The sequence below is a fragment of the Poecile atricapillus genome, chromosome 4 (assembly GCF_030490865.1).
Source record: "Poecile atricapillus isolate bPoeAtr1 chromosome 4, bPoeAtr1.hap1, whole genome shotgun sequence".
NCBI lineage: Eukaryota > Metazoa > Chordata > Aves > Passeriformes > Paridae > Poecile > Poecile atricapillus.
In genome coordinates, this window is record NC_081252.1 from 74,952,399 (window position 1) to 74,972,500 (window position 20,102).

General features: G+C 55.9%; 1 protein-coding gene across 9 annotated transcripts in view; it reads left to right on the forward strand.

Annotated features, from left to right (window-relative positions):
• The first annotated feature begins 2,719 nt into the window (after positions 1-2,719).
• DYSF (dysferlin) overlaps positions 2,720-20,102 on the forward strand; it is an 80,521-nt gene continuing 63,138 nt past the window's right edge. For 3 of the 9 annotated variants that reach the window (XM_058837714.1, XM_058837720.1, XM_058837716.1), the window contains exons 1-19: positions 4,824-4,962; positions 6,417-6,472; positions 7,000-7,091; positions 8,153-8,258; positions 9,462-9,576; positions 9,659-9,855; positions 10,870-10,998; positions 11,105-11,167; positions 11,283-11,333; positions 11,411-11,441; positions 11,805-11,920; positions 13,138-13,264; positions 13,522-13,625; positions 15,131-15,199; positions 15,299-15,342; positions 15,478-15,560; positions 17,148-17,189; positions 17,869-17,984; positions 18,298-18,411. In XM_058837714.1, the coding sequence (XP_058693697.1) occupies positions 4,869-4,962; positions 6,417-6,472; positions 7,000-7,091; positions 8,153-8,258; positions 9,462-9,576; positions 9,659-9,855; positions 10,870-10,998; positions 11,105-11,167; positions 11,283-11,333; positions 11,411-11,441; positions 11,805-11,920; positions 13,138-13,264; positions 13,522-13,625; positions 15,131-15,199; positions 15,299-15,342; positions 15,478-15,560; positions 17,148-17,189; positions 17,869-17,984; positions 18,298-18,411 (1,749 nt within the window). In that variant the 5' untranslated portion in view covers positions 4,824-4,868. Of the gene's footprint in view, positions 2,830-4,823; positions 4,963-6,416; positions 6,473-6,999; positions 7,092-8,152; positions 8,259-9,461; positions 9,577-9,658; positions 9,856-10,869; positions 10,999-11,104; positions 11,168-11,282; positions 11,334-11,410; positions 11,442-11,804; positions 11,921-13,137; positions 13,265-13,521; positions 13,626-15,130; positions 15,200-15,298; positions 15,343-15,477; positions 15,561-17,147; positions 17,190-17,868; positions 17,985-18,297; positions 18,412-20,102 lie in introns of those variants that run through there. The other 6 variants (XM_058837715.1, XM_058837721.1, XM_058837719.1 and 3 more) reach the window with 3 other exon arrangements.

The window sequence follows — 20,102 nt, forward strand, 5'->3', positions numbered from 1 at the left end:
AGCTGGCACTGGGATTGGGGACACTCACAGGGTTTGGGGACACACACTGGGATTGGGGACATGAACTGGGATTGGGGACACACCTGGCACCGGGACTGGGGACATGCACTGGGATTGGGGACACTCACAGGGATTGGGGACACGCAGCTGGCACCAGGATTGGGGACACGCTCCGGGATTGGGGACACACACCTGGCACTAGGAGTGGGGACACACACCAGGACTGGGGACACGCAGCTTGCACCGGGATTGGGGACACTCACAGGGTTTGGGGACACACACTGGGACTGGGGACATGAACTGGGATTGGGGACACGCAGCTGGCACTGGGATTGGGGACACACACCAGGACTGGGGACACACACCAGGATTGGGGACACTCACAGGGATTGGGGACACACACTGGGACTGGGGACATGCTCTGGGATTGGGGACACACACCTGGCACTGGGATTGGGGACACTCTGGGATTGGGGACACACACCTGGCACTGGGATTTGGAACATGCTCTGCTGGCCCTTCCCATTCCCATGGGAGACCTCGACTTTCACCTCTCCCAAATCCCAAATTTCCCCCAAATCCTCCAGGTCCTGGGTTTGGGGTTGTGGCCCATCCTGGGATTTGGGGCTGGGGAAAATGGGAAGGGATAAACCCAGAGAAGGAAAAATGGGAATGGGATAAACCCAAGGAGGGAAAACGGGAATGGGGTTGGATAAACCCAAAAAAGGAAAAATGGGAATGGGATAAATCCAAGGAGGAAAAAGGGGAATGGGGTTGGATAAACCCAAGGAGGGAAAACCAGGAATGGGATAAACCCAAGGAGGGAAAATGGAAATGGGGTTGGATAAACCCAAGGAGGAAAAAGGGGAATGGGGTTGGATAAACCCAGAGAAGGAAAAACGGGAATGGGATAAACGCAAGGAGGAAAAATGGGAATGGGGTTGGATAAACCCAAAGAGGGAAAACAGGAATGGGGTTGGATAAACCCCAAGAGGGAAAAGCGGGAATGGGATAAACCCAAGGAGGGAAAGTGGGAATGGGGTCGGATAAACACCAAGAGGGAAAAGCAGGAATGGGATAAACCCGAGGAAGGAAAACAGGAATGGGGTCAGATAAACCCCAAGAGGGGAAAGCGGGAATGAGGGGATGGGATCAGGGGGAAATCAGGGAAAAGGGGGATCCGGATCCCATCCCAGTTTGGGGTGGGATCTCCCGGAGCCGCTTCCTGGGAAGGGCCAGGGCTGGAAAGAATTCCCAAAAATAGCCGGGGGCGGGGCCATTCCCAGCTGTTCCCACCGGGAATGCGAATCCCATAAAGGGGGGTGGGGACCCTGAAATCCCCCTGGGAACACAAAAAGGGACCTGGGAACCCCAAATCCCCATCCCAGCGAAAACTGAGGGAATGGGGATCCCAAAATTTCCTCCCTAGGGACAATTGGGGCTGTAGGGACCCTAAAATCCCTCTGATGTCCCCAAAGGGGGATGGGGACCCCAAAATTCCCACTTTGGGGAACAATGGGGGGAGTTGGGAACCCCAAAATCCCTCCCGATGTCACCAAAGTGGGGGTGAGGACCCCAAAATTCCTGATTTGGGAAAAATGTGGGAGTTGGGAACCCCAAAATCCCTCTGATGTCCCCAAAAGGGGATGGGAACCCCAAAATTCCCTTTCTGGGAACAATGGGGGGGCGGGAACCCCAAAATTCCCGCTCTGGGGACAATTTGGGGCTGTAGGGACCCCAAAATCCCTCCGATGTCACCAAAGGAGGGGGTGAGGACCCCAAAATTCCCGCTTTGGAGACAATGTGGGGGTGGGAACCTCAAAATTCCAGCTTTGGGGACAATGGGGGGCTGCAGGGACCCCAAAACCCCTCCCGATGTCCCCAAAGCAGGGGATGAGGACCCCAAAATTCCCTTCCTGGGAACAATGGGAGGGTGGGAACCCCAAAATCCCTCCGATGTCGCCAAAGAGGGGGGTGAGGACCCCAAAATTCCCGCTTTGGGGACAATGTGGGGGTGGGAACCCCAAAATTCCCGCTTTGGGGACAATTTGGGGCTGCAGGGACCCCAAAATCCCTCCAATGTCCCCAAAGGAAGGGGGTGAGGACCCCAAAATTCCCTTCCTGGGAACAATGGGAGGGTGGGAACCCCAAAATCCCTCCGATGTCACGAAAGAGGGGGGTGAGGACCCCAAAATTCCCGCTTTGGGGACAATTTGGGGCTGCAGGGACCCCAAAATCCCTCCAGATATCCCCAAGGGAGGGGGTGAGGACCCCAAAATTCCCACTTTGGGGACAATTTGGGGTTGTAGGGACCCCAAAATCCCTCCCGATGTCCCCGAGGGAGGGAGTGAAGATCCCAAAATTCCCGCTTTGGTGACAATGGGGGAGTTGGGGACCCCAAAATTCCCTTCTGGGGACACTGAAGGAATGGGGTCCCCAAAATTCCCGCTTTGGTGACAATGTGGGGGTGGGAACCCCAAAATCCCTCCGATGTCCCCAAAGAGGGGGGTGAGGACCCCAAAATTCCCGTTTTGGGGACGATTTGGGGCTGCAGGGACCCCAAAACCCCTCCCGATGTCCCCAAGGGGGGGGTGGCGCTCCAACCCCGCCCCTCCCCCACTCCCGGGGCCGGGTCCCTTTAAGGGAGGCGGAGCCCAGTGGGGGGGAGGGGGGGGAAATCCCGGGATTTTTTTTTTTTGGGAAGCGGTGGGGGGGGATGCAGAGGGGTGGGGGAGGGGACGATGCTCCGCGTCTTCGTCCTGCGGGCCGAAAATGTCCTCACAGGCGACAGCGACATCAGCGACACCTACTGCTCCTCCACATTCCAAGGTGGGAAAGCTCCCGAGGGGGACAAAAAAAAAAACGGGATTTGGGAAAATTTTGGGGGAATTTTGAGTGGGGGGGGAGGGAGAAATCGGCCACGCCCGGTCCTAAAAGTTGGGATGGGGCTGGAAGGGCTGCGGGTCCCCCCCGCTACCCCTGTCCCCGTTTTTGGTGTCCCCTCCCCATTCCAAAGTGTGAATTCCTCCGGAGGGAACAGGAAAAAAAAAAAAACCAACGGGATTTGGGAGAATTTTGGGGGATTTGAAGGGGATTTTGGCCGCCCTGAAGGTTAGGATGGGGTTGGCAGCGCCGCCGCTCCTCGCTGTCGCCGTTGTCGCCGCCACCCCCTTTGGTGTCCCCTCCCTATTCCAGAAACTCCAGAGGAGAGGGGGGGAAAGAAATTTAAAAAAATCGGGATTTAGAGGAATTTTGGGGTTTTTTTGGAAGGAATTTTGGCCCGAAAAGTTGGGATGGGGTTGGAAGAGCCGCGGGTCCTCGCTGGTGGCACTTGGGGACCCCCCTAAAGCCCCCCCCGCTCCCCCGAGCGGCGCCCGGGATATTTTGGGATTTTCCGTGCGGGAGGGGCGAGGGGGGACGATCCCAAATTTGGGAATAACGGGAATCGTGTCCCTTTCCCGGGGTCCTTTCGCGGTGTCACCGCTGGGGGACAAAAGTGACATTGAGGGGGGACGACAAAGGGCGGTGACGTCACGGCTTGGTTGGGATGTTTTTATTTTTGGGAAAAGCGGGATTTGTTATTTTTGGGATATCCTGGGTGAGGGAGCGCTCCTGGTTTTTCATGGAATTCTGCCGGTGTGGGTGTGGCGTTCCCGGTGTTCTGCTGGTGCCGCTCATCCCGAATTCCCAGGTTTTTGGGAGTTTGGCGTTCCCGGGATTGCGGCATTCCCGAATCCTGGCATCGCTGGGCTGGCGCCTTGTAGGATCCCGAAATTCCCGGGGATTTTTTTTCCCTATCCCTGGGGTTCCCAGCATTCCCAAATCCCGGGGTTTGGGGGATCTTTGGGGTTCCCAGCATTCCCAAATCCCAGCCCTGAGATGTTCTTGGGGTTCCCAGAATTCCTGGATCCCGATGTTTTGATTTCTCCTCCCTGGGAACTGTGGGATCCCTGGATCCCTGGATATTTATTCCCAGCATTCCCAAATCCCGGGGTTTGGGCTTCCTGGGGGTTTCCAGCATTCCCGGGATCCGATCATTCCCCATCCCTGGGATTTGCAGCATTCCCAGATCCCGGTGCTGGGTCATCCTCAGGCCTTGGAGCATCCCTGAATCCCAGGGATTTCTTCCCGATCCCTGAGGCTCCCAGCATTCCCAAATCCCAGTGCCAGCTTATCCCTGGGGTTTCCAGAATTCCTGAATTCCCGATGATTTAATTCCCCATCCTTGGGAATTGGGGGATCCCCGGATCCCAGGGATTTCTTCTCCATCCCCGGGGTTCACGGCATTCCCAAATCCCGGTGTTTGGGCATCCTGGATATTCCCAGCATTCCTGGCTCCCAAGGATTTCATTTCCCACCTTCTGATTCCCTGGATCCGGTGATTGATTCCCCATCCCCGGGATTTGCGGATTCCCTGGATCCCGGTCCTGGGGTATCCTTGGAACTTGGAGCATCCCTGAATCCCAGGGATTTATTCCCGATCCCTGAGTTTCCCAGCATTCTCAAATCCCGGTTTTGGAGTTTTCCCGGATTCGGGACGGTGTTTGGCCACCCTCGGGTTTTCCAGCATTCCTGGAATCCCAGGGATTTATTCCCCATCCCTGCGTTTCCCAGCATTCCCAAATCCCTGGGAATTCCAACCTCCCCGAATCCCAGGGATTTATTCCCAACTCCCGCCCTTCCCATCTCCCCCCCAATCCCAGCTCTCCTTCCCACCATCCCGGTTTTTTCCCAGCCTCTCCAGGGGCGTTCCCACGCCGGGAAGGGCTGGACCGGGAAAAGGGGGTGGGAATGGGAGATGGGAGCGGATCCTTATCCCGGCTTTCCCGATCCCGGCTTTCCCCATCCCGGCTTTCCCGATCCCGGCCATGCTCCGCTGCCTCCTCCAAAGGGCTTCCCAACTTCCCAACCTGGAAAAGCGGGATAAACAAAGCGATCCCGTGGCCAGCCTGACATTCCGAGGTGAGGGAATCCCGATTTTTTTTTTTATTCAGTATTTTTTTGGGGGGAAGGAAGAGGGGTTTGGAATATTTTTTCCCGCTTTGGAAGCAGCTCCCAGGAAAATTTGGGATCTGGGAAGCTCCTAAATCCTTGGAAAATCCTTCCCTTTGCCGCTTTTATCTCCCTGATCCCAAAGTTTTTAAATCCACTCTGGGATATCCCCGGGAATTCCGTCCCTTTAAATCCTTGGATTATGGATGGGGATGGATGCGAATAATCCCGCACGGAGCGGGGGTTATCCCATTCCCGAGGAATGGATTTCCAGGGAAAACGGAGGGGTTTGCACTCCCAAAATTCAGGATGGCGCCGCCCTGGGATTTTCCTGGAGTTCGAAAAAAATGGGGACAAAAATCCCATTTTTAACAAAAATGAAGGAAAAGGCCGAGCGGCTCCCGATCCAGGTTTTCCGTTTGGAATGGGGGTGCTGCCGATCCCATTCCCACCGGGATCCTTCTGGAGAATCACAGCAGCTCCGTCTTCCATGGAATCCTCATCCAGGGCAATTCCAGGGCTCTGAATCCCGGGGGAAAAAACCCCAAAAATCAGGAATGGGATGGGAATAAATCTCTGGATGAGGAAAATCAGCGGGATGAGTTTTCCGTATTCCCAGAGCCGGGAAGGTCGGCTCTTCCCAATCCCAAACAGGGAAGGAGTCGCTGAGCGGTGCGAAAAGAGCAGAAAACCGGGAATATTTGGAATATCCCGGAGTCTCCCGGGATTTGAGTCACCTCCATTGTTTGGCTTTTTCCTTTTCCTCTTCCCGCGGGGGTCCCTCCCTTGGGATGCGGCGACATTCCAGGAGGGATGAGGGGGGCGTGGCTCTGGCAAGGGGGTGGGGAGGGATGGAGAATTCCCAGGACTGGGAATGTGGGATTTGGGGGAATCCCGGGATTCCCCATCATGCGGCTTTTTTGGGGAAACTGAGGTACAACCCCGAGGTTTGGGAAAGGAGGGAATTTGGGATCTCCCCTGGCTCTTCCTGCCCACCCCGAATTCCCAATCCCTGGAAACCTTTGGATGCTCCTGGGGAAACTGAGGCACAGCAAGGAAGGGGTTCCATGGGATTTTCCAGAGCGTTTTCCATCCTGGAAGTGTTGGGGCTCCAAGGGGGATCCCGGATCCAATCTCTGCATTCCCAGCCCTGCTTGGGAACAGGGAATGGGGCTGGATCCTGATCCTGGGAATTGTGGGAATCCCTGGAAGCTCAGCCACCCCTGGGAGCAGAGAATGGGATTCAACAATTTTCCTAGGAATTCTTGGAAGTTCAGCTTCAGCTGGGAGCAGGGAATGGAGCCTGATCCTGGGAATTGTGGGAATCCCTGGAAGCTCAGCCCCAGAATTTCATTCCGGGATCCTGATCCCTGGGAAGCTCCCGATCCCCAGGAAGATCCCAATCCCGGTTTTTCTCCTTCCAGGTGTCAAGAAGAGGACAAAGGTCATCAAGAACAACGTCAATCCTGTCTGGAATGAGGTGAGAATTCCCAATCCCTGGATTTCATCCCGGTTCCCAAAAAACGGCCCCGAGCTCAGGGGATTCCCTGGAGCTTCCTCCCCACGGAAAATTCGGGATCGTTCCCTGTCTGCTCCAGAATTCCAGGCAGAATTCCAATCTCTTCCCCTTCCATCAAGATCTTATACAGATTTACAAAGAAATTTACATCTTTACAAGAAATTTCTATGGAATGGGAATTTTTCCAGCACCTTTTCCCTTCCAACCCTGTCCTTGTGCTCCCATGGGCCAAAATTCCAAAAAAAAAAAAAAAAAAAATAGGGAACTTGGTGGGAAAACGGGCACGGATTTGGGGCCAGAACAGCTCCTGGGATCTGCTCCTTCCCGGCAATCCATGGCCAAGGAAAACTTTTTCCCAAGGCAACTTTTCCCGGTGGATTTGCCGGGAAATTTGACTTTGGGAACACCGTGGTTCCGAAGGGTTTTGAGATTTGGGTTTTCCACTTCCAGGTGCTGATCCCGACCTCTCCCTCTCCTTTTTTCCCCAGGGATTCGAGTGGGATCTGAAGGGAATCCCGCTGGATCCCGATGCCGAGCTCACCGTGGTGGTCAAGGACCATGAAACCGTGGGAAGAAACAGGTGGGAAAAAATTCCAGAGCCGGACACCATCCCCTCTCCCTATTCCCAATCCCGGGGTTCACCCGGCTCTTCCCGGACTCCGCGGATTCCCGCTGTGGGAGCGGGGGAGGCCGTGGGAGGCCGGAGCCGCATTTTTGGGCCTCCTCGCTCGGAATCCGAGGGGAAATTCCAGCGTTGGAAGGTCGGGAATACACAGGGGGTCGTTGTCTGGGGATGGACACTTCGGACACTTGGCCGGGATTTGGGAAGCGCTGCCAAGATCATTCCCAAGGCGCCGGCAGTGCCGGGAAGGGCGGTGGGAGCGGAGCCTCCGGTTTCCTTCCTCCGGCTGATCCCGGTGCCCCCCATTCCAGGAGTTCCCCATGGATCGGGGGCTCCTGCTGGGTGAGGAATGCCGGGATTCCGGTGATTCCAGGCCTTTCCCGGCTCTGCAGGGTGCGAGAGCTGCTTGGAAAAGGGGAAAAACAGAGGAAGGGATTTATTTTTAGGGATAGGAGCTTGGGAGTGAGGCCCGGGCAGGAAGGATCCCGATTCCAGGGCTGGAGCTGAGGCTGGAATTGCTGCCGGGCTGAAATCCAAAGGAGCTGGAATTTGGGGCTGCTCCAACTGCTGGGTGCCCATAAATAGCCACGGGAAAACGGGAGGAGGGTCCTGGATCCTGGAGCAGGAAGATTCCGGCTGACACCTCCCACTGTCCCAGGCAGATCCAACCCGGCCTTGGGCATTCCCAGGGATCCAGGGGCAGCCCCAGCAAATCTGGGAATTGCAGAATCCCAGGCAGGAATTCCTTGCCAAGATCCCAGCCCAATCTCCCCTTTCCCTTGGGAAGCCATTCCCTGGCTCCTGTCCCTGCAGCCCTTGGCCCCAGTCCCTCTCCAGCTCTCCTGGAGCCCCTGCAGGGACTCTCAGCATTCCCGGGATTTCTCCCTTCTCCAGGGGAACATTCCCAGCTCTCCCAGCCTGGCTCCATCTCCGTGGCCTCCTCTGGACTCCCATCCGTGGCTCAGGAATGGTTCGGATGCCCTTGGATCAGCCCTGAGCCCTCTCCCTGTTTCCCGCAGGTTTTTGGGAGAATCCCGGGTGCCGCTCCGGGATGTTCTGGGCACTCCCAGCCTGGCGGCCTCGTTCAGCCTCCCCCTGCTGGACTCGCGCAAGGAGAGCACCGGGGTGAGGGCCTGGCGACCAGTGTGGACCAGTTTGGGCTCCCAGTTTGGACCAGTTTGGGACCAATTTGGAACACTTGGGGCTCCCAGTTTGGGACCGGTTGTGGCTCCCAGTCTGGGACCAGTTTGGGGCCGGTTGGGGTTCCCAGTTTGGACCAGTTGGAGCTCCTGGTTTGGGACCGGTTGTGGCTCCCAGTTTGGGTCCATTTTTAACCAGTTTGGGACCAGTTGGGGCTCCCAGTTTGGACCAGTTGGGGCTCCCAGTTTGGACCAGTGTTGGCTCCCAGTTTGGACCAGTTGGGGTTTCCAGTTTGAGACCAGTTGGGGCTCCCATTTTGGGACCAGTATGAGCCATGGCAAACCAATTGTGGCTCCCAGTTTGGACCATTTGTGGCTCCCAGTTTGGGACCAGTTTGGGGCCAGTTGGGGTTCCCAGTTTGGACCAGTTGGAGCTCCTGGTTTGGGACCGGTTGTGGTTCCCATTTTGGGTCCATTTTTAACCAGTTTGGGACCAGTTGGGGCTCCCAGTTTGGACCAGTGTTGGCTCCCAGTTTGGACCAGTTTGGGTTTCCAGTTTGAGATCAGTTGGGGCTCCCAGTTTGAGACCGGTATGAGCCATGGCAAACCAATTGTGGCTCCCAGTTTGGACCATTTGTGGCTCCCAGTTTGGGACCAGTTTGGGGCCAGTTGGGGTTCCCAGTTTGGACCAGTTGGAGCTCCTGGTTTGGGACCAGTTGTGGTTCCCATTTTGGGTCCATTTTTAACCAGTTTGGGACCAGTTGGGGCTCCCAGTTTGGACCAGTGTTGGCTCCCAGTTTGGACCAGTTTGGGTTTCCAGTTTGAGATCAGTTGGGGCTCCCAGTTTGAGACCGGTATGAGCCATGGCAAACCAATTGTGGCTCCCAGTTTGGACCAGCTGGGGCTCCCAGTTTGGGCTCCCAGTTTGGGACCAGTTTGGACTCCCAGTTTGGGCTCCCAGTTTGGACCAGTTTGGGCTCCCAGTTTGGACCAGTTGGGGTTCCCAGTTTGGGACCAGCCTGAATCCCTTCTGTCCCAGTCTGATCCCAGTTTGAATCCCTTCCCTCCCAGTTAAATCCCAGTCTGAATCCTTTCCCGCCCAGTTCAATCCCAGTCTGAGCCTGTCCCTCCCAGTTTGATCCCAGCTCTCCCATCCCGGCCTCTCTAACACTCATTCCCTGTTTTCCAGGCTTCCCTGTTCCTGCAGGTGTCCTACATCCCCCCTCCGGGCGCTATCCCGCTTTTCCCACCTCCGGCCCCTCCGGAGCCGGCCCCGGCTGCTGCCGAGCTGGACACGGTCACCGGTAACCGCAACCCCTTCCCATCCCGGATTTTGGAGTCCAAACCCATTCCCAAATCCCACATTTCCCTTCTTCTGCCGGGCAGAGACGGCCGGAGAGGAGGACACGGAAGATCCGGAGGCCACGGGGGACACGGAGCCCTCGGCATCCTCGGGAGCACCGGGCTCGGAGCCGCCCTCATTCCCAAAGAAACCGCCCGGGAATCACATCCATGGGGTGAAGAGGAGGAGGAGGAGGAGCTCTCCCCAAAAACTGTTATCCAACAAACCACAGGACTTCCAGGTGGGATGAGCTGTTCCCATAAAATCGTGGAGGTTGTCCTGGAGATTCCTTGTCCTCCATCCTGTGGGATGATCCTGGTGATTCCTTGTCCTCTGTCCCATCCCAAATCCCAGTGATTCCCTGTTTTCCATCCCATCCCATCCCATCCCATCCCATCCCATCCCATCCCATCCCATCCCATCCCATCCCATCCCATCCCATCCCATCCCATCCCATCCCATCCCATCCCATCCCATCCCATCCCATCCCATCCCATCCCATCCCATCCCATCCCATCCCATCCCATCCCATCCCATCCCATCCCATCCCATCCCATGGATCCCATCCCATCCCATCCCATCCCATGGATCCCATCCCATCCCATCCCATCCCATGGATCCCATCCCATCCCATCCCATCCCATGGATCCCATCCCATCCCATCCCATCCCATCCCATCCCATCCCATCCCATCCCATCCCATCCCATCCCATCCCATCCCATCCCATCCCATCCCATCCCATCCCATCCCATCCCATCCCATCCCATCCCATCCCATCCCATCCCATGGATCCCATCCCATCCCATCCCATCCCATGGATCCCATCCCATCCCATCCCATCCCATGGATCCCATCCCATCCCATCCCATCCCATCCCATCCCATCCCATCCCATCCCATCCCATCCCGTCTCCCGATGATTCCCTGTTTTCCACCCATGGGATGATCCCGGTGATTCCCATCCTGATGATTCCTCGTTCTCCATCCCATGGGATCATCCCAGTGATTCCTTGTCCTCTATCCCATGGGATGATCTCAGTGATTCCCTGTCCTCCACCCCATAGGATGATCCCGGTGATTCCCATCCCGCTAATTCCCTCTTCTCCATCCCATCCCAGATCCTGGTGATTCCCTGTCCTCCATCCCATGGGATGATCCCAGTGTTTCCCATCCTGATGATTCCTCATTCTCCATCCCGTGGGATGATCCCGGTGATTCCCATCCCGCTAATTCCCTCTCCTCCATCCCATCCCAGATCCGGGTGAGGGTCATCGAGGCCCGGCAGCTTCCCGGGATCCAGATCCGGCCGGTGGTGAAGGTGACGGTGGCCGGACAAACGCGGAGAACGCGGATCCGGAAAGGGAACAGCCCCTTCTTCGATGAGGTCAGCGGGAATTCCCGCTCCAACGATTCCTGGGAGAGGCCGGGATGTGGGAATGAGCTCCAGGGGGAAAACTGGGATAACTCATCCTCATCCCGGTTTTCCACAGACCTTTTTCTTCAATGTTTTCGACTCCCCATCGGAACTGTTCGATGCTCCCATTTTCCTCACGGTGAGTGTTGGGAAAACCTGGAATTCTCCCCTTTCCAGGGAAAAATCCCCTGTTCACCAGGATCCCCCATCCTGGCAGGATTTGGGTCGGATTCCCCGTTTTCCCTCATTTTCAGGTCGTGGATTCTCGATCATTTCGCACGGATTCGGTGATCGGGGAATTCCGGGTAAGACCAGATCCTCTTTTCCCGGAGTTTCCCGCTCCGGATAAATTCTGGAATCTCCTTTTCCTTTAATCCCGCAGATGGATGTGGAGACCGTTTACTCCGAGCCAAGTGAGCCTCGGGAAACTCCTTCATTTTTTTCGGGAAATGCCCCCACACATCCCAACTCTTCCCTAGAGGAACCCCGTATCCACGATCCTGGAATCCCGGAATGGTTTGGGTGGGAAGGAACTTTCTGGATCATCCGGTTCCATCCAGGGAAAAAATCCCATCCAGCCTGGACACTTCCAGGGATGGAGCATCCACAGCTTCTCTGGGAATTCCAAAAAAAAACCCCTCCCTCTTCCCCGGTCCCTTTCTTTGGAAAGGAACTGAAATATTCCCTTATCCCATTCCATGATTTTCACCCAGGAGCATCCCTGACCTCCCTGCACATCCGGGGACTAATTCCCGGTTTCCCACGTTTTCCCGCAGAACACGCTTTCCGCAGGAAGTGGTTGCTCCTCTCGGATCCGGAGGATTTTTCCGTGGGAGCCAAGGGATACCTGAAGGTCAGCGCCTGCGTGCTGGGGCCTGGAGACGAAGCTCCCGTGAGTATTCCAGCTGGGAATGGGGGGATATTCCAACCCTGGGATATTCCAGCCCTGGGATATTCCAGCCCTGGGATATTCCAGCCCTGGGATATTCCAGCCCTGGGATATTCCAGCTCTGGGATATTCCAGTCCTGGGGTATTCCAGCCCTGGGATATTCCAGTCCTGGGGTATTCCAGCCCTGGGATATTCCAGCCCTGGGATATTCCAGCCCTGGGATATTCCAGCCCTGGGGCATTCCAGTCCTGGGATATTCCAGTCCTGGGATATTTCAACCCTGGGATATTCCAGCCCTGGGATATTCCAGTCCTGGGATATTCCAGCTCTGGGATATTCCAGCTCTGGGGCATTCCAGTCCTGGGATATTCCAGCTCTGGGATATTCCAGCTCTGGGATATTCCAGCCCTGGGATATTCCAGTCCTGGGATATTCCAGCTCTGGGATATTCCAGCCCTGGGATATTCCAGCCCTGGGATATTCCAACTCTGGGATATTCCAGCCCTGGGATATTCCAGCCCTGGGGCATTCCAGTCCTGGGGCATTCCAGTCCTGGGATATTCCAGCCAAAATCCACCAATCCCCACAACCATTCCCAAGGAAGCCACAGCTTGGATCTTTCCCATTTTGAGGGAAAAGTGCTGCATTTTCTCATGGAATCATGGAATGGTTTGGGGGGGATTTAAATCCCACCCCTTCCATGGGCAGGGACAGCTCCCACCATCCCAGGTGGATCCAAATCCATCCCAGCCTGGCCTTGGGCATTCCCAGGGATCCAGGGGCAGCCCCAGCAAATCTGGGAATTGCAGAATCCCAGGCAGGAATTCCTTGCCAAGATCCCAGCCCAATCTCCCCTTTCCCTTGGGAAGCCATTCCCTGGCTCCTGTCCCTGCAGCCCTTGGCCCCAGTCCCTCTCCAGCTCTCCTGGAGCCCCTGCAGGGACTCTCAGCATTCCCAGGATTTTGCCCTTCTCCAGGGGAACATTCCCAGCTCTCCCAGAGCTGAGGGGCTCCAGCATCCTGGAATGGTTTTGGTTTGGATCCATCCCATCCCATTCCATGTTGAGGACCCCTCCCACTATCCCAGGTTTCTCCACACCCCCTCCAGCCTCACCTTGGACACTCCCAGGAACGGCAAATCCACCCAGCTTCTCTCATTTGGAATTTTCCTGCTCATTCCCGAATCCTGGGTGACTTTTCCCGTTGTCCTCTCCCCGCAGCTGGAGAAGAAGGAGGCGGCCGAGGACAAGGAGGACATCGAGGCCAATCTGCTGCGCCCCACCGGGGTCACCCTCAGGGGGGCCCAGTTCTGCCTCAAGATCTTCAAAGCCGAGGATTTGCCCCAGAGTAGGTTTTTCCTTCGGATCCCTCGGAATCGCGACATTCCAGGCGGGAATTACAGCCCGGAGAAGGGAAAGATCCGTATCTCAATCCAAGGATATCGGGCGGTTTTATGGGAGAGGTTTCTTACCGCTCCAAACTGGTTTTATCCCCCTGCTTTTCCCGCCTGGAGAGCGTCTCCTCCATGGGAATGCTCATCCCCAGCTGGGACCCTCCGGATGCCGCGGAATTCCATGGAATTTGGCATCTCCCTCTTTTCCCAGTGGATGACGCCGTCATGGACAACGTCCGGCAGATCTTCGGCTTCGAGAGCAACAAGAAGAACCTGGTGGATCCCTTCGTGGAAGTCAGCTTTGCCGGGAAAACGGTCAGCGGAGCGGGATCCGCCGGGATCCTGGGAATGGCAGCGGGAGGAAACCGGGATTGGGATGGCAGCACGGTGTTCCCGGGGCTGGGATAACAGCGGGATGATCCTGGGATTGGGAATGGCGGCGGGATGATCTCTCGTGGTCCTCAGGGTTGGGGTGGCAGCGGGACATTCCCACCCAGATCTTTGGGATTGGGATTTCAGTGAGATCCAGAGACCTCCTGGGTCTCTGGGATTGGGATTTCAGTGGGATGTCCTTGGGATTGGGAATGGCAGTGGGACATTCCCACCCAGATCTTTGGGATTGGGATTTCAGTGGGATGTCCTTGAGGATGGAATGGCAGTGGGACATTCCCACCCAGATTTTTGGGATTGGGATTTCAGTGGGATGTCTTTGGGATTGGGATGGCAGCAGGACATTCCCACCCAGATCTTTGGGATTGGGATGGCACCAGGATAGCCTCAGGATTGGGATTTCAGTGGGATATCCTTGGAGCTGGAATGGCAGCAGGACGATCCCCAGGAATTTGGAATTGGGATGGCAGTGGGACATTCCCACCCAGATTTTTGGGATTGGGATTTCAGTGGGATGCCCTTGAGGATGGAATGGCAGTGGGACATTCCCAACAGATTTTTGGGATTGGGATTTCAGTGGGATGTCTTTGGGATTGGGATGGCAGTGGGACATTCGCAGCCAGGTCTTTGGGTTTGGGATGGCACCAGGATATCCTCAGGGTTGGGATGGCAGTGGGACATTCCCTGTGGATCCCCAAGCCTGGACCTGGAATGAGGAGATTTGGTCTTTTAATGGAGGAATTCGGTCCTGGAATGAGGGAATTCAGTCCTGGAATGGGGGAATTTGGTCCTGGAATGAGGGAATTTGGTCTTGGAATGGGGGAATTTGGTCCTGGAATGAGGAAATTTGGTCTTGGAATGGGGGAATTTGGTCCTGGAATGAGGGAATTTGGTCCTGGAATGAGGGAATTTGGTCTTGGAATGGGGGAATTCGGTTCTGGAATGAGGGAATTTGGTCTTGGAATGGGGGAATTTGCTCCTGGAATGGGGAAAATGTGATCCTGCTGATCCCAAGGTGGGAAGATCCCTGGGAAATCCAAAACATCTTGTGCTGGGGGGCTTAGGAACCTCATGGAATGGAGGGTGGATTTTAGGGAATCTGAGACTGGATTTTAGGGAATCTGAGACTGGATTTTGAGGAGCCTGAGACTGGATTTGGGGCAATGTGAATCTCAGCTTTTGGGAATCTAAGGCTGGATTTTGGGGAACTTGAGGCTGGATTTTAGGGAATCTGAAGCTGGATTTGGGGGAATCTGAGCCTCAAATTTTGGGAATCTAAGGCCGGATTTTAAGGAATCTGAAGGTGGATTTCAGGGAAGCTGAAGCTGGTTTTTAAGGAATCTGAGGTTTCCCAACTCCATGAACTGCACCAGCAGCCGCTTTCTTGGGACAACACCAACTTTTCCCCTCTTCCCATCCCTCCATTCCAGCTGTACTCCCGGATCCTGGAGAAAAACGCCAACCCCCAGTGGAACCAGTGCCTGACGCTGCCGGCCATGGTGAGCGCCGGTGTCCCCAAGGTCCCCTCACAGTGTCCCCAAGGTCCCCTCCCGCCGTCCCCAGCGCCACTCACCCTCTTCCCGTATCCCTTTTCCCAGTTCCCTTCCATGTGCGAGCGGATGAGGATCCGTGTGACCGACTGGTGAGCGGGGAAGGGCATTCCCAGTGGAATTCCCAGTGGAATTCCCAGTGGAATTCCCAGTGCCCGGAGCGGAGGGAAGGGCATGGGGACATTTTCCCCCACCGCGGTCCCCAAAGTGACGATGTCACCTCGCAGGGACCGTCTGACGCACAATGACGTCATCGGCACCGCTTTCCTCGGAATGTCCAAGATTTCGGCCCCCGGCGGGGAGCTGGAGGGTAAGGGCGGGAAGCGGGCCGGGATTTGGGATGCATGGCCTTGGAGGAGCTGCATGGCACGGCTGGAGGTTGGTGGTGGCTTTGGGGACATCACAGCTGTCACCGTCCCCTCCTGGGGACGTGCGATGGGGTCGCTCCAAGCCGTGCCCCATTCCTGGATGGATCCAACCCCTCTGGATTCTTGGGATTGGGTGGATTCTTGGGAATAGGGGAAGGAAGTTGCAGGTCCATGGTATGGCTGGAGGTTGGTGGTGGCTCTGGGGACGTCACAGCTGTCACCGTCCCCTCCTGGGGACGTGCGATGGGGTCGCTCCAAGCCGTGCCCCATTCCTGGATGGATCCAACCCCTCTGGATTCTTGGGATTGGGTGGATTCTTGGGAATAGGGGAAGGAAGTTGCAGGTCCATGGTATGGCTGGAGGTTGGTGGTGGCTTTGGGGACATCACAGCTGTCACCGTCCCCTCCTGAGGACATGCGATGGGGTCGCTCCAAGCCGTGCCCCGTTCCTGGATGGATCCAACCCCTCTGGATTTTTGGGATTGGATGGATTCTTGGGAATGGGGCATGGAGGCTGCAGGCCCGTGGGTGCTGGAGGGGTTGGTGACACCCATGGTGACACCGCTGCTGGCAGAGGCCACGCCCCCCCTGTGGCCCCACTGAGGTGACATTTAGGGACTGTCACAGGCTGGGAATTCCCATCCAGCCTGTGCTGCTCTGAATCCTGGGAATTTTCTGAGGTTCAGGATGCCCAGGCATGGCAGGGCTCAGCTGGATGTCACTGTCACCGTCACTGTCACCGGTGCCAGGTGGGAGGGCGGAAATTTGGACACGGCTTTGGAGCTGCCGAGGGCTTGGAGCTTCCACGTGCATGAGCTTTTCCCATTGGCAGCGCTTCCATGGAATCCGCGATCCCAGCGGGAATTCCGCACTTGGCTTTGTGACCTCCACGTGAGCCGTAGGGACACGGGATGGCCACGTTGGAAAAAAGCTTGGAGCACCCTGGGATAGTGGGATGTGTCCCTGCCCATGGAATGGGATGAGCTTTAAGGTCTTCCCGAGCCATTCCATGATTCCATGGATCAGGACACGATCCAGAGGCTCCACCCGTGTCCTACCCCTGGCGCTGTCCATTCCCCTCTTCCCAAATCCCAACACAGATCCTGGGATGGGCTGGAGAGAGAGAGAGAGAGAGGCCAGGAGGGAGGATGGGAATGGAGGAGAATCCAGGATTGGCATTTCCCTTCCCACCACTGGGATTTTCCCAGGGAAATGCCTGGGAATGCCACTCAAAGAAGCTCCAATCCTGCTCCAATCCCACAGCCTCTGGAATTGTCCAAGGTTGGAAAAGCCTTGGAACGACCTGGGATAGTGGGAAGTGTCCCTGGATGCACCTGGACGGGCTTTAAGGTCCCTTCCCACCCCAACCATTCCATGATTCCATGATTCCATTAAAAAACCTCTCGCTTTTTCTCTCTGTCTCTCCGCACTAAAACCCGTGGGAATCTCCACCCTCATTCCCATCTCCATCCCTTTTCCATGCTCCTCTTCCAACCTTTCCCAACCTCTCTCCCTCTCTTTGTGCCTCAGATGAGTTTCCTGCTCCTGTGAAGCCTCTGAAACCCTCGGACCGTACGTTCCCAGTAACATCCCAGTTTTCCAGCACCTCCCGGGACTGGTTTTACTGGTTCCGCTCTCTGGACTGGGGGAGGATCAGCTGGGATGAGTTGGGCACCTTGGGAGATGGGAATGGCTCCGGTTTGGGGATTCCTGGGATTCTGTTGTATCCGGAATGTGGAGCCAGCCGGGCGCACGGAGCTCAGGGCAGGATTCCTGCTCAAAATTCCATAAAAACGAGTGGTTCTCCTCATGGAATCACAGGATTGGAAAATCCCTCCCATCCATTGGCTTCCAAGGCCAATCCATATCCGTGTCCCCAAGTGCCACATCCACAGGGATGTTCACTCCCTCCAGGGATGGGGACAGGCCTTTCCAGGAAGGAATTTTCCCTAAAATCCAACCCAAATTTCCCTTGGCACATCCTGAGGCTCTTCCTTCTCTTCTGTCACTCTTGTCTGAACCCTCTCTGACCCTGTCCTTTTCCATGGGGATTTTCCTGGGATTGGGAATTCCCAGGATTCAGCGCCACACCCTCCTGCTCCAAGGTGAGGTTGTGGGATCCCAAATGGGTGGAAATTCCAGGATTTTGGTGGCCTCCAGCTGTGTGATCCCTGTGATCCTACAGCAAGCGTGACGCATTCCCAAGGTGCCTCCAGGAATCCCTAATCCCTCTTTTCCCTGCCATTCCCAGTGGATGACGGGCTGGGATTCCTGCCGACCTTCGGGCCCTGCTACATCAACCTGTACGGCAGCCCCCGGGAATTCACCGGATTTCCCGATCCCTACGAGACGCTCAATTTGGGAAAGGTGACATCGGCTGCTTCCCAGCACATCCCAAAATAACCCTCCAGCTTCTCTTTTCCCAAAAAAAAAAAAGCTGCTTCTAATCCAACCTGGCTTTGTCATCAGGAGCCTGCGCTGCGTTTCCCGCTCCCGGCAATTCCCGCTAATGCCTCCCGGCAATTCCTGCTCTGCTCCCAAAATTCCACCTCAGAAGCGCCGGCTGGAATTCTTTGCCTGAGCTCGGTGCTCGCAGTGGAGCTCCTTGGAAGCAGAGGCAGAGCTCGGTCTCGGGAAGGGAATTCCGGGATCCTGACGCCTGTTCCTGGTCTATCCCAAGGGCGAGGGGGTCGCGTATCGGGGCCGGATCCTGGTGGAGCTGGAGACCAAACTGGTGGAGCACATGGAGCAGAAGGTGGAGGAGATTCCTGCCGATGACATCCTGAGGGTGGAGGTATTGGAATTTCTGGAAAATCTCTGGGATTGGCACGTGGGATGCTATGGAGGGGATGTCAGCCATGGGTGGGGGTTTTCCCATGGTCCATGAGCTCCTGGAGGGGGTTTCCTGCTGGATTTCCACCACAAAGTGCCCAGGTTGATCCATCCAAGCTGGTCATGGTGGGCATGGAATGGTGGGATCATGGAATGGTTTGGGTGGGAATGGACTTTGAAGCTGATCTCATTCCATGGGCAATGACAAATCTCTGATCCCATTGGGATCCAATCCCAATGTCCAGCCTGGCCTTGGGCATTCCCAGGGATCCAGGGGCAGCCCCAGCAAATCTGGGAATTGCAGAATCCCAGGCAGGAATTCCTTGCCAAGATCCCAGCCCAATCTCCCCTTTCCCTTGGGAAGCCATTCCCTGGCTCCTGTCCCTGCAGCCCTTGGCCCCAGTCCCTCTCCAGCTCTCCAGGGGAACATTCCCAGCTCTCCTGGAGCCCCTTTAGCCCTGTCAAGGTCTCCCATGACGTTGTGGGAGATTTCCCTTCTTTCCGGCTCTCTCAGATTTCCTCCTTTGGCTCCTTTTCCATGAGTAGTTGCAGCCTCCTCTTCCATCTGGTTTTCCTAAAATCCCCCCAAAATTCCTGTGCTGCAAAGTTTGTCTTTCCCCCTGCAAGAGAATTCCCATCCCGGGATCACTGAGATTGGAAAAGCTCTCCAAGGTCACTGAGTTTGAGCTGTGCCTGATTCCCACCTCGGCACTGAGAGCCACATCCAGGAATTCCTTGGACACCTCTAGGGATGAGGATTCCCAACCTCCCTTGGTGCTTCCAATCCCTGACTGCCCTTTCCATGAGGAAATTCCTGCTGCTGTCCAGCCTGAGCTGATCCTGGTCCAGCCTGAGGCTGTTCCCTCTTTTCCTGTTCTTCCCTGGGATCAGATCCCATCTCCTACCTGGTTCCAACATACCAGGGAGTTGTGGAGAGCCAGAAGGTCCCTCTGGATCCCTGTTTTTTCCAGACTGAGCCCCTTTCCCATCTCCCTCAGCTTTTCCTGGTTCTCCAGACTATTCCCACCTCCCTCAGCTTTTCCTTATTCTCCAGTCCCTTCCTAGCTCCCTCAGCTTTTCCCAGTTCTCCAGTCCCTTCCCACCTCCCTCAGCTTTTCACAGTTCTCCAGACCATTCCCATCTCCCTCAGCTTTTCCTTATTCTCCAGAACATTCCCATCTCCCTCAGCTTTTCCCAGTTCTCCTGACCATTCCCAGCTCTCTCAGCTTTTCCTGGTTCTCCAGACCATTCCCATCTCTATCAACTTTTCCTGGTTCTCCAGACCATTCCCATCTCCCTCAGCTTTTCCCAGTTCTCCAGACCATTCCCATCTCCCTCAGCTTTTCCTGGTTCTCCAGACCATTCCCATCTCCCTCAGCTTTTCCTGGTTCTCCAGACCATTCCCATCTCTATCAACTTTTCCTGGTTCTCCAGACCATTCCCATCTCCCTCAGCTTTTCCCAGTTCTCCAGACCATTCCCACCTCCCTCAGCTTTTCCTGGTTCTCCAGACCATTCCCATCTCCCTCAGCTTTTCCTGGTTCTCCAGACCATTCCCACCTCCCTCAGCCGCTCCTCAGGATTTACCCTCCAGCCTCTCCCAGCTCAGCCTCCTGGAGATCATCATCAGCATCTCCTCCACATCCAATTCCCA